The sequence below is a fragment of the Lycium ferocissimum genome, chromosome 11, assembly GCF_029784015.1.
Source record: "Lycium ferocissimum isolate CSIRO_LF1 chromosome 11, AGI_CSIRO_Lferr_CH_V1, whole genome shotgun sequence".
In the NCBI taxonomy this organism is placed as follows: Eukaryota; Viridiplantae; Streptophyta; class Magnoliopsida; order Solanales; family Solanaceae; genus Lycium; species Lycium ferocissimum.
Window position 1 is genome coordinate 55718140 of NC_081352.1, and position 12238 is coordinate 55730377.

At 38.7% G+C, this 12238-nt stretch overlaps 1 protein-coding gene across 1 annotated transcript; it reads right to left on the reverse strand.

Annotated features, from left to right (window-relative positions):
* Positions 1-2234: 2234 nt before the first annotated feature.
* Positions 2235-5049, reverse strand: LOC132036284 (cytochrome P450 CYP72A616-like). Its single transcript, XM_059426587.1, has 5 exons — positions 4658-5049; positions 3846-4066; positions 3274-3518; positions 2810-3197; positions 2235-2699 (listed from the first exon to the last, which is right to left on the reverse strand). Exons 1-5 carry the CDS (start codon positions 4932-4934, stop codon positions 2265-2267), a joined length of 1566 nt encoding a protein of 521 aa, XP_059282570.1. The 5' UTR covers positions 4935-5049; the 3' UTR covers positions 2235-2264.
* Positions 5050-12238: the final 7189 nt, after the last annotated feature.

The window sequence follows — 12238 nt, forward strand, 5'->3', positions numbered from 1 at the left end:
TAAGATTAGTTATATGTTTGGTCTCTATGTGATGTAGGATAACGGGTGTCTTAATGATGAGTTGACTACTAGACTGAAATGATCGATTTAATGATATCTGAGTTCCGAGATCGTTGTGAGCTTAACTGGTGAATTATTAGAGTGAATTTAATGCTTAAAGGTATTGATATACAGTGTGTGGTAGATCGACGTATGACTTGATTGGGTTGTTATCCTGTTTATTTGTGAATTCTTTTACTGATATGTGTTACTCACCATTGTCGGCCTATGATACTTACTCGGTACGCGTGGTTTGTGCGATATTGCACTTCGCTACACCCTTTTGGGGTGTAGATTGTTTTCGGTGATTGATCGGAGCATATGTGGAAATACGCGGTGTCTATCTGGAAGACCTCCTCCCATTTCATTCGAGGATGGAGGTTGAGTTTTAGAATGTAGTGGTAATCTGAAGTCATTAGCCGCTCTTGTACTAGTCTAGACCAGGTCATGGGAAGATGGATTGAGTCTGTAATCATGTATTTGTTCTAATCATATGAACACTTGAGTTTATTACATAAATATTATGATATTCCGCTGTTATTTCTAAATATCTATTGGTTTAAATGAATCATCCTTATTTAATTGATATGTATTCAATGAGAGGGTTCGCCTACCGAGGTGGGAAAGGTAGGTGCCCGCGCGACCCCGAATTGGATCGTGACAATATTAGATAGCAGATTGGTGAAGAAAGGTAATGAGGGTGTAGCTCAGGTTCTAATGAGATGGACCGATAGTGATGCTTTTCAGGCTACAGGGAGTTTCCTTATGTATTGATGCATAAATTTCCTTCTTTCAGCCTTGATGAAAAGTCTGTTCTTCTATGGGGGGTATTGATGCAATTATACAAAATCAAGATAGGATAATTGAGCTGACAATTGATGTGTTGATGACATGGAAAAATTAGTTAGTTGATTTCCGAAAGTTAGTCAAAGACGTTCCAAAAGTTAGTTACAGTTTGAAAGCTAGTTACAGTGGTTGTAGAATTAGTTACAGTTGTAATTCAACTAGTTAGTAGTTTGGATAATTCACAGGATCCATATATACAATGTAAAGTGTCTAATTGAGGCATTCATGATAAAACAAACCTCTTCTTTCTCTCTTCATACATTTCTCTCAAATAGCTTCTTTCACGAATTAATTTCCTTGAGTTGCGACTGTAATTCTTCGAGTTCTTACTGCTAGATCTGTAAATCATTGTTAATTATGGATTTCATTGTAATTGTGCGTTAGGGTGACAAGAATGCACTAAACTACTCCAATCAGGGTTTACTGGCCCTCACTTTTCAAAGATACTCAACCCTTTGTGGATAATGTGACAAATGCCAAAAAAACGTGGACTATCACGAGAAACTCATTAGTTCTCTAGGATTTTTGGTACTAATATGAAAGTTAGAAGTTTCAGAATTGTTTCTATCTATTGATCTTCCATTATTGGGTACTAACATGAAAGATGTTTGTATCTAGGGTTTTGGTACTAATTTAATTATTTGATTGCTTGATCACCAATTGAATACTATTTGTGGCTAATTGATTATACTAGAAAGGGGGAATTGCGAGTGTAATAAGAATAGAGAGGGCGTGTTCGTGAACCTCTATATAGGGAATTGTTTCGCTAATATGGATAGGGATATAACCTTTAGCCTCGCCTAGTTGAATACAAAGATTTGAATGCATTCTGCTATTTTTCAGGCGACCATCAAAATATAGGCGTTGGAGTAGTTTAAATAGGCTTAGAGTAATCAGAAGACACTCATAAGTAATATCAACCTGCAACTAGTAACTCACTAGGTACAACGATCAATAGACTTAACTAGATTGTTAGTTACCATAGGCTTAGATCTTTCTCTACCCTAATTAAACTCAAATCTTGTTTGCTTTAGATTACCTTATATTGTTTCTTTTCAGCTGTTCATTTAGTTATAGTACAATCACCAAATTATTGAATTAATGAATAGTTTAATTGAATTCACTCTAGACAGTCGAAATATCCTGTGGGAACGATATCTAGACACAATCAATCCTTTATCACTTCGCGACCACGTATACTTGTGTGTGCGTTTGGGAGCAACATGATGCGATTAATGCTTATCACTCTTTGTATTTGAAATTTATGGCTTGCTATAGTTTTAACACACTCAATTAACAAGCTCAGCTTACGGAAAGGAAAATACATGATTTTTTTTCGTACTTTAGGGGAACCTTCAACACAATTAACTCGATTTATACTAGTTAAGTGGGTGAAACATGATCTGAGCTCCATGTTGTGGTTGAAGAGTCATAACAGTATAAGGAGCATGAGCATAGGCTGGTGAGAGCTTGAAGGAGAACTGCTTTAGTATCATCGAAAGTGCAACCTTTGCCTCTATCATGGAGAAATTTTGGCCAATACAAGTCCTTGGCCCCCATCCAAATGGCATGAATGCCATCTGTGTTGGATCTTTGCAAGCATGTGAAATTCCTTCCGCGAACCTCTCTGGTTTAAATTCTTCTGCATCGTCACCCCATAGCTCAGTCTCGCGGTTAATTAGCATTATAGGTAGTGTAAGATCCACCCCGGCTGGAATAGAGAGATCTCCTATTCTACATTCTTTGTAAGCGCGTTTGTACAAAGCAATCACTGGCGGATATAGCCTGAGCACTTCATTAAGAATCATACTTACCTGCAAAAAATAATTCTCACAAATTCATGCATGTTAGACATTACTCCTTCCAGTTATAAATATTAGTCGTTCTGGCTAACTGAATTTATTTAGAAAGTATGAACACTCACAGTTTTGAGGTGGCTTATTGCTTCAGCATCAGGATTCTTGTCCCTAACAACTTGTAGAACTTCTTGCCTTGCCTTTTCTTGCCAGTCCTGGTGAATAGCCAACACAATCAGAGTCCATGTCAACAAGCTTGATGTTGTTTCATGACCGGCAAGGTAAAACTGTTTGCATTCTTCTATTATGTCCTCCTTTGTCATCTGATAACTATTATTCACATTATTTAGTGAATTGTTCTCATTGTTAAATTGCAGCAACAGGCCAAGTAGGTCATCTTCCCTGGTTTGCCCTGTTCTGATCATGTTCTCCTTTGTGTCGACAATTGTTTTAAGCATTGAAGTGATCCTTCTGTCCAGGTACTTTCTTCTTCGGTTCTTCTTTGTTGGAACAAATCTGTGTATGATGATTTTTCAGAACTTGGTAAGTATTTGTTAAGAAAGTGACATGTTCTAGTTAAAAGGGAGTTTACCTAAAGCCGGGAATATATAACATTCCCATAGCCTCTATCACAAGTAGTTGCAGTTCTTTTTGTAGTTCTAGGATTTTCTTTCCATCTTCATAGCTACTTCCAAATGCTGTTCTTGAAATAATATCACCAGTAAGATCCTGAAATTCAGGCCAGATATCTATTTCTGAAGTCCCTTCAGGACTAATTGATTTCATCCACTTCTCTATCATAAATGCACAGCTTTCTGCTAGTGTTGGGATCATGCCCTGAAAATGGAAACCAAAATGAGCACGAAATTCCCTCCGATGATAAATCGGCTCTGATCAAAGGCGGATAAAGAATTTAAATTTCATGGGTTCAACCTTTAAAGTTCTTAGCACTGAACTCACTGTACTTTTGAAATTATGGATTCAGAATCTACTTTATGAAATTTTGTTACTACTTTTCGCATATATATCTATGTTCTATGTTAAAAGTACTGCGTTTAAGTTGAACCCGTAACTCAAAGGCTACATTTGCCACTGCCTCTTTTGAGTGAGTTGAATGTATACTAGAGCCACAAAAATGAGCATTCTTGAAGTTGAAAAAGTAACCTTCAGTTTGTCCAAGTGGAAAGCAGGATTGATTATCTTTCTGTGCATAGCCCATTTTTCACCTTGTAGAGTTGTCAATCCTTTAGTTAGAATCAACACAAGAGGGTTCAATGGTGGTAAATGAAAGTGGCCTTGCTTGTTTAAGAGCACTTCTTTAATCAGTGTTGGATCCATGATGATCAATCTTGGTGACGCCCCAAGCCAACTCAGAGATATCTTCCCTGCAACCATTTTCATTTTTAGCTCATACTTATTGAGGCAAAAAGAAAAAAAGTAACAATTGAAAGAAAAAAAAAAGCAAAAGCCCCAGCCACGTACAATTGGGAAATAGCTAAGAATAGTGATAAAATTTGTGTTAGCTTCCAGCTGGAGGGAAAAAGTTTCTTTATTTTTTAGTAGTTAAAGAATTATTCAAGCGAATTACAGTTTATATAATTAAAATAGCAGGACAAAACGAAAGCCAACTAGACAATCAAGGTAAAAGGTAGGGTTTGAAATATGGGTTCGACAAGAACTCAGTAGGCCTAAATTCTGTTGTATAGAGAATTCACTAAATAGCCACTTTTTAGCCCTTGTAATTGAAAAAATCGTGACTATCATTAAGTTTCAAATTACACATCTATTGTTGTGGAGTTTCATCTGTGAAATTTAAAACTCAATGACCATACTATTTTTCAAAGACAGGACCAAAAAGTGGTTAATGATTGTTATTTCTTCTTTACTTATACTTGAAATACGTTGTTAAAATCATAACCTATGAAAATCCTGGATCCCCTATATAGAATATAGCTATCAAAGCTGTACTAACTTACCATATTTTTGGACCATATAATGAGTGAAGGGATCAACACGTGGCACAATAGCATGGGTTAAGCCAATTGGCTTGGACCATGCCTCATTCATTTGATTGCCAACATCTTTGAGGTCTCCAAGTAACAGCTTGTAACGAGTGCCTTTGAATCCTTGCAGCTTCAAACGCTTTTCCAGCAATTTTGGTTTTATCAAGATGGAGTAGGAAATTTTCAGAAGAAAATAGCTTAATATAAGCAAGGGAAATAGTAATAGAGAAAGGAATACTAGATTTGCCATCAGTAATGAAAAAGTACTTAAGACTTGAATTATGAGATAACTATCAGAAGTGATTGGTTACTATATACATATCCATTCCCAATATTTGGATTCAAATTTAGTCAAAGGTAATTGTTGGCAAAGAAAAATGTTGACTAAGGATAAAGTAATCTTGGTGAATAAGGCAACAATTGTATATGTTTCTTGTCTAGACAAAGAGCAAATATAATATTTGATTAAAGACTAGGACCAAACAAGTTTCTACAAAGGTGCAATAAAATAAAACAAAAATTGTCGATAGGAGATTTGTCATTTCAAACCAATATGATATCATTTAGTCTTGGGATTTACCTAATTACCTTTGACGTTCTGCGGGCAGAGGCAAATATTGGATCAGTTTTAAAATAAATTTTTTGTTGGGGAAGTGCACAAGTTCAAACTCCCAGACTCTAAGTTATCACCAGAAAGCTTGTTATATTTCTGTTTGTCCTTTGATGGATCATTAATGGTGAATAGTAGCTTTTGTGAAGAGCAAGATAGATGCATTGCGTTTCGTTCTTGGATATTGGATGAATACTATGACTATCAATTAGCCCTGCTATAAGATCGTCGGTTACTGTATATTGGAGAAATTTTTCAGCATCGTAAATTTAACTTTTCCATGAGTTATATTTGCTCTGAGAAATTAACACATAATTAAGTACTTCAATAATACTAACGAAGTGACTTTTGTTGACTCAAGTGATAAAGTTCGGTAACCACATGAAAATTATCAGATAAATGCCTATGCTGAGAGAGGAAACGAGATCCTTTGCCCTCTTACAATTTGAATAGAAGAACCTTTTCAGATCTCTTATGTGTCTTTTTTCCTGATCTCTCATATGTAAAAAATGAAGATTTCTTGTAAAAAGGTCATAAAACTAAAAAAACATTTGTGAAGGACAAAAAACCCATTTCTCCCGAACAGCACTTACAGTTAGAGAAGGTACTAAACTTAGCCGTCGGAGACAGTTATAACTTATAACGGACGAATTGGAAACTTCAAGCAGCCAAGTCCAAGTTAGTTTCTCCCGGTTTTAGTCCCCAACTATTAATAGTTGTGATCTCTGTCATGACAGTGTTGCACGGAAGAGATGATGATGATGATAGACGGAGTGCAAGTCGAAGGCAATGGTGTTCACATCCACTCTACCATGTGGATATGCCAATGTTTGTTAGTTTATTGGTACTTCTTAAACGTTCAGCTATCCTGTATATCCAATGAATTGTTCATAAGTTGTACTAGTAATTGCTACTTAATATTTTCCCCAACGTAGTCATTTCAATGCTCCTGTAACTTCTTTTATGTTTCCCTACAAAATCCACCATAAATATTTTTCTTTTCACCCAAAGAGAATTTGTCGCTAATAGCTTCTTTAGAGATTTCTGATTAGAGTTTCTGAGATACCAATACTGGAGATGCTATGCACGCCAAGTCGCGACCAAAGGCTGGAACAATTTAATGTAAGAATGGAGTTTCATGAGATGTAAGTGTCACAACACTAACAATATCTCCTGTTATTATGTCGAATACATAGTAAAGTTTAACAATGTATCAAAATGCATATTCTTTTTGAAGCTATGAAGGCCAAAGATATATTTTCCAGCATTTCTGTGACATGAAAATTGAGGTGACCTCAAACCAATGAATTTTTCATAGAATGAGATGAATAAAGTACACGATGAGTACTATGTGTGAGAGCCTAAGTAACGAAAAGTGGGAAAGCATTACCTAATAATACCTTTTTTCTGAATGTTTGGTATGTGGGATGAGCTAAGCAATGATATCCCATGGGCCATGGGATTATCCTATCCCACCTTTTATATGAGATAGTAATCCCACCATTTTAGCATAAATGGTTGGATAAAATAATCGCGGAACTAATTAATACCCATTACAAAACGTGGAATAAAATAATCCCGCATCTTATCCCCGGATTATATCCTTATCCCAACAACCAAACGACACCCATTAACAAACGCGGGATAAAATAATCCCGTGTCTTAAGTTTCTCTAATGGCACTTAAAGTCAAATCTGCACTTCAAGATTGTTTTCAGAGAACACACCTCGTCTGAGGTACGTCAAAACATATTTGCATTGTTTTCATGTCCTTTATTTATATGTATATTTCATTCTTGGTGTTCTTCAAATTAGTTTAATTCTTAGCGACCACATTCTGGATATTTCTTAAGAATTGTATGTGGTTGCAATATCAGCTAATTGATAGACAGACGTTCCTTGACATTACATTCTACAATTAGTTTCTGTTCAAAGTATGAGAATCTTTCTCCTGTATTCGACTGCAATGTCATTGTTAAATTTAATTATTAAAATTAAGCCTTTTGTGCTTATCTTTACGTGTAAATCTTGCTGTTACAGACAATTGATGGTTTAACTGATTCTTCTGTCGTTTGGTTGAAGGAATCAAGAAAAACCAATTCCAGCATAAAGTTTCGTGTTGGGACATCCTCTTCAACCAAGCAGAGTTTCTACAGTCGTCTTTGTTACAGGAGCAGTTAAGCATCCAACGACATCAGCCAACTCCTTCAATGGAAACAACACCCTTCTCCCCACTTAAAAAATGCTGCACTCCGAATATCTCAATCCAAAGAGACAGTATGTGGAAAAAAATTAGACCGGGAGTGGAAAGTGAACGACTCACAGCACTCAAATTATCCCCAAAGACTCACTATGTGAAGTAGCACAAGATCAGCTGGCGGGAAGTGTAGAGGGTGGGGGGAGGAGATAAGCGGGATAAAAACACAAGTTCACTGAAAGTGGTATTATGGTAGACAAAGAGGGGAAAGGAACAGCAAGATAGATGCACCAGAAATAAATCTTGAGGTGCCTAAATTAAATAAACTAGAAAGGTCGAAGTAAAATGGTCCTTCTCACTTGTGATATGATGTCACAACCCAACTTACGGGCCGTGCAGGCACCTACCGTGTTACTACTTAGTAGGCGAACCCTTACCAACCAACCCAATATTCAGACAGTTTTATTAACAACAAAATACTAAATGATCACAAATTAAAAGTAAATATGCGTGATGACTCTGTTATTGATACAAGAAAACTGAAAAAATCCCCGAGATCTAGTCTAGACAGGTATAAGAGCTCCTATTACACAAGGATAAACAAAATAAACGACAGAGCCTCTTCCTGGAATGAGATGAGCAAGGCTGTAGGAAGATGTCCGGAAATCCACAAAGAGAAACTTCAACTTATAACCTGCAACACATCTACATCCAAAAAGGATGTAGCAAGAGTAGTATCCCCCGATACACCACACGCACTGGTAAGTATCATAGGTCGACTAAGATTAGTTCACACAACACAATATAAAATCAACAAAATAAACAGATAAGTCAACGTATGCCCCAGGACTCCCGATATAGATAGTTACCCCAAAATGAACTCGTCTCTCTAAATCCTAGTTATGTCGGTTCTCGTATTCTCACAGTATTACCGGTTATTTGACTAGTCAAGTGTAGTTCTATTCTGTACTTCCTTTAGGGACAAATAAATTAGTCCTATCTCTTTGTTACACTAACGTCCACTTCTCGATTCTTAGCCTTAGGGAGTTCTATCCGGTTCACTCGCTAGGGTATGACGCATCCACGGGACATATTCATCACCCTTCCATCAACACTGGGACTCTCCCACATCCATCAGACTAAATGCAGAACCTTGAAACTTAACAATTCATTCCTAATCCAACAGCTTCATGAATGATCAGAAAACCCTCAGAAAGTACCACACAATGATAGGAGATGTACAGAGTAATATAATAGAATGACAGCATGCAATATGAGGAGATAAAGTTATGTAATGCAATGCAATGGCAAAATGCACACTGTACACACATGCTAACTGGTGTCATTGCCCAGAAGTCATGACCTACAGGGGACCCATGGTGTCTATGTACCACTCGTTCCGGATCCACTCCTCGAACCCGAGCCACATTCAAGGTCACATTCTCACCCTCGGTCAAATGTGCCTTTTTCGTATATGTAATTATGTTTACCTTCACATCGCTTCCAATGATCGATTATCAAGTAGTACCTCCTATCCATCCCAACTCGGCCATGAAACCGGATAGCACAACTGATGCTTACACAAAGTTTCTGCTCCATGCATTATCGCATAACCATATACAATATATGCAATGATATTAATGAATGAGAACAATGTCATGAAATATGCCCTTGACGGGCGTAGCTCTATTATGCCTTCCCTTCAACTCACCCAATACAACCATTTTTATTGACAAGAATGAACAACCGTAATGAATGTTACCAATTGACTCGGCAATCCATGCAGAAATTAGATATACAAGGGAATAGTTACTCTAAACTACGGGGTAGCCCTTTTTAACAATGATAAATAATCACTTCCTAATTCGTAACGCATAAACATCAAGAATTATAGAACTTAGTACCCAGTTATATACTCGTTGTTACCCTAATTACTATATACACATAAACTTCCGTTAAATTATGAACATATCCACCCAAACTTCGTGTCTGAAGACTAAATCATGCAATCTCCCGTCAATTCTACATGTATATACGATTAACTAATCAGAGTTTAACTCAAGTAAACCGTAACCTACCTCGATGACAAACAGCTATTTGAATTTCCATGAAATGCTCACGCTCCTAGCCCTTTATCAGAATCCATGAGAGATGATAGTTGTAGGGAAAGATACGGAGAATGTTGGAGAAGCCTCTTTTCTTAGTGTCAAGGGTTTTTCTTCATGTAAAACCTAATAACAGCCTTGGAGGGTCCTTTGTTAAAAAGGAGGGTGAAATATAAAACTAAGAATGGAAAAACGCGTATTCTGGTCCGTGACGCCCACTGCGGCGGACGTCAGTCTCGCTACAGCGGTAACTTGGCCGCTACAGCGGAACAGTTTATGCCCGGGCTCGCGATTTTCAACTCTCTTCGAAACTTATTTTTCCACTATTAATCATCTAAACACCCCATGGGGCTTACCATTTAAGATCATATGCCTATATTGAACGCGGGTTCGCGAAGTATTAAATAACGACCGGGCGAGTCGTTACGCCAGATACCAATTAAACCACCGTTCATCCCCGAATGGCGTGGGATAGGGTAAGGATCACGCTCCTAGCCCCTACACCCTAGGAGGCAGGATTTCGAGTTATCGTCGCGAGAAGGAAAAAATTACAAGGAGGTTGGAAAATGTGCAGCCCGCTACAGCGGTCATCGGACCGCGATGACCACTCTAGCGGTACCGCTGCGGCGGTGGATTGACCACCGCAGCGGTATACGGGCAGTTTTAAAAGGGTGGGGTGATTCAGTTCACCCCTTTATTCCTCTCCCCTTTATACCCCATAACCGAAAAACTTCTCCCCTCCCACGAATTTTTCTCCCTTTATTTATCTTCTTATGCATCTCATCTCCCTCCCCATTCCCCTTTTAAACACCTTACCCTCTCCATTTCTCATTACACTACTCAAATAGTAAGACAAGGGAAGGATTTCTCTATCACCCAAGGGTTACCTTTTGGAGCAAGTACTTGCAGATCTCTAATTATTTCAAGGTATGTACTCCCTGTGATTGTCCTAAAACTTGATTATGGCCTGATATTTTTAAAATTTCATGCCTAAGTTGCTAGATTAGAGCAAAAGTTTTGGTCCTTTGAACAAAGGTTTTGATTTCTTAGGGTGAGGAGTTCTTGGGTTATGGAAGGTTATTTCATCGTTCACACTGTCCTAGCATCACTTTATACCAAAGATCTGCTTAAAATAGGGCAGTTCATGTTGGGGCGGGGGTGTTTGGTAGAGGTGCAATTTTTTTTTTTTTTTGATGTTCTTGCTCAAAATTTTGGTGCTCATTATAGTTGAAATAGGGTGTTATAGGTTGTAGAAGTCATGCATGCTATCATGGTACTTGATCCTTGCCAAAAATGTGGAAATTATGGTGAAATTTTGGGTTCTCTAAAAGTTGGGTAGGAGGGTTTTCTCACTGGAGAAGACAGGTCCGCTGCGACGGACCCTTCTTTGCTACAGCGGTACCACTGTGGCGCTCAGGGTGTCTCTTGGAGCGGGGCGTCTACTATGGATGATGACCGCTGTAGCGGACACCTGCTCGCTATAGCGAGCCCGCTACAGCTATGAAGTAGCACTATGGCGGAGCCTTGTCCGCTGTGGCGGTCCTTTTAAAGCTATGGCGGCTTCGCCGCGATCTCACACTGGCGCGGCAGGCACTTTGAGGCAAAAACCTATAGGCCGGGTTTTTAACTTAATCATGCATGCCCTACCACTGTCTAATCTATGTGCCACATTATTCTAACTCAATCTTCCCTTTACAGTCTAACTCTCACATTTTGCTATGGCGAATCCACAACAACAACAACGACCACCACAACAACAACATTAATAACAACAACAACCACCTGCTACCCCCACATATGTTAGGTTCGCCTCACATGCTTGCAAGAGGCATTTCATGGAGTAGCAAACCAAGTGTCTGCTCTATGAGAGGCCTTTGTCATGGACCGGGTGGAGGAGCTAGCTCCGAAATTTTACCAACACTTATACCACATAGGTTGGGGTCCACTGTTCGAGGAAATGGGGAATATTAATTGCAACTGGGTTAGGGAATTCTATGCCATGCTCCCTACTGTTGATTAGACTACCCCAGAGCCTGAGATCACTATCAGAGGGGTCAATATAAAGATTGGTACGGAGGCGATCAATACCGTTCATGGGTTGCCCAACCCTTCACAGAAGTGAGTTTCGGGCCAAGGACCACTAGGGGAATGGGCCTTGGTTGGTAAAGAAATTGGTAAAAGAGTCCAAGAGGAGAAAAACTATATGGCGTTTTACCCGGCCCGCCATCAAGAGCCGTCACTTTACTCCCGAGGCTCGAAAGTGGTTGAACCTCATTGCCCGATGGGTTCGCCCTTCGAGAAAAACCACTAATGTCACTTACCCTCGGATCCTTGTGGTTGCTTGCAGTTTAGATGACATGCCCGTAAATGTAGGGTTGCAGGTGATTGAGGAGTGGCGGGGTTTCATAGCTAAGCTGGCCCAAGCTTGATGTTTCTGTCACACCCCGACTTTACTAGGGTGTGATGGGCACCCGACTCCATATTCGGAGCCGAGCGAACCCGCTAACTCTTATTACACAAATGAACTTATGAATCAGTTAGAAATGAATACACAGAAAAAAAAATTTCTCTTTTTTTTTCCAAGTAAAATCTGACATCATATAAGACTTGTAAGACGAGACGTGATAACATATCGGCTGTTGA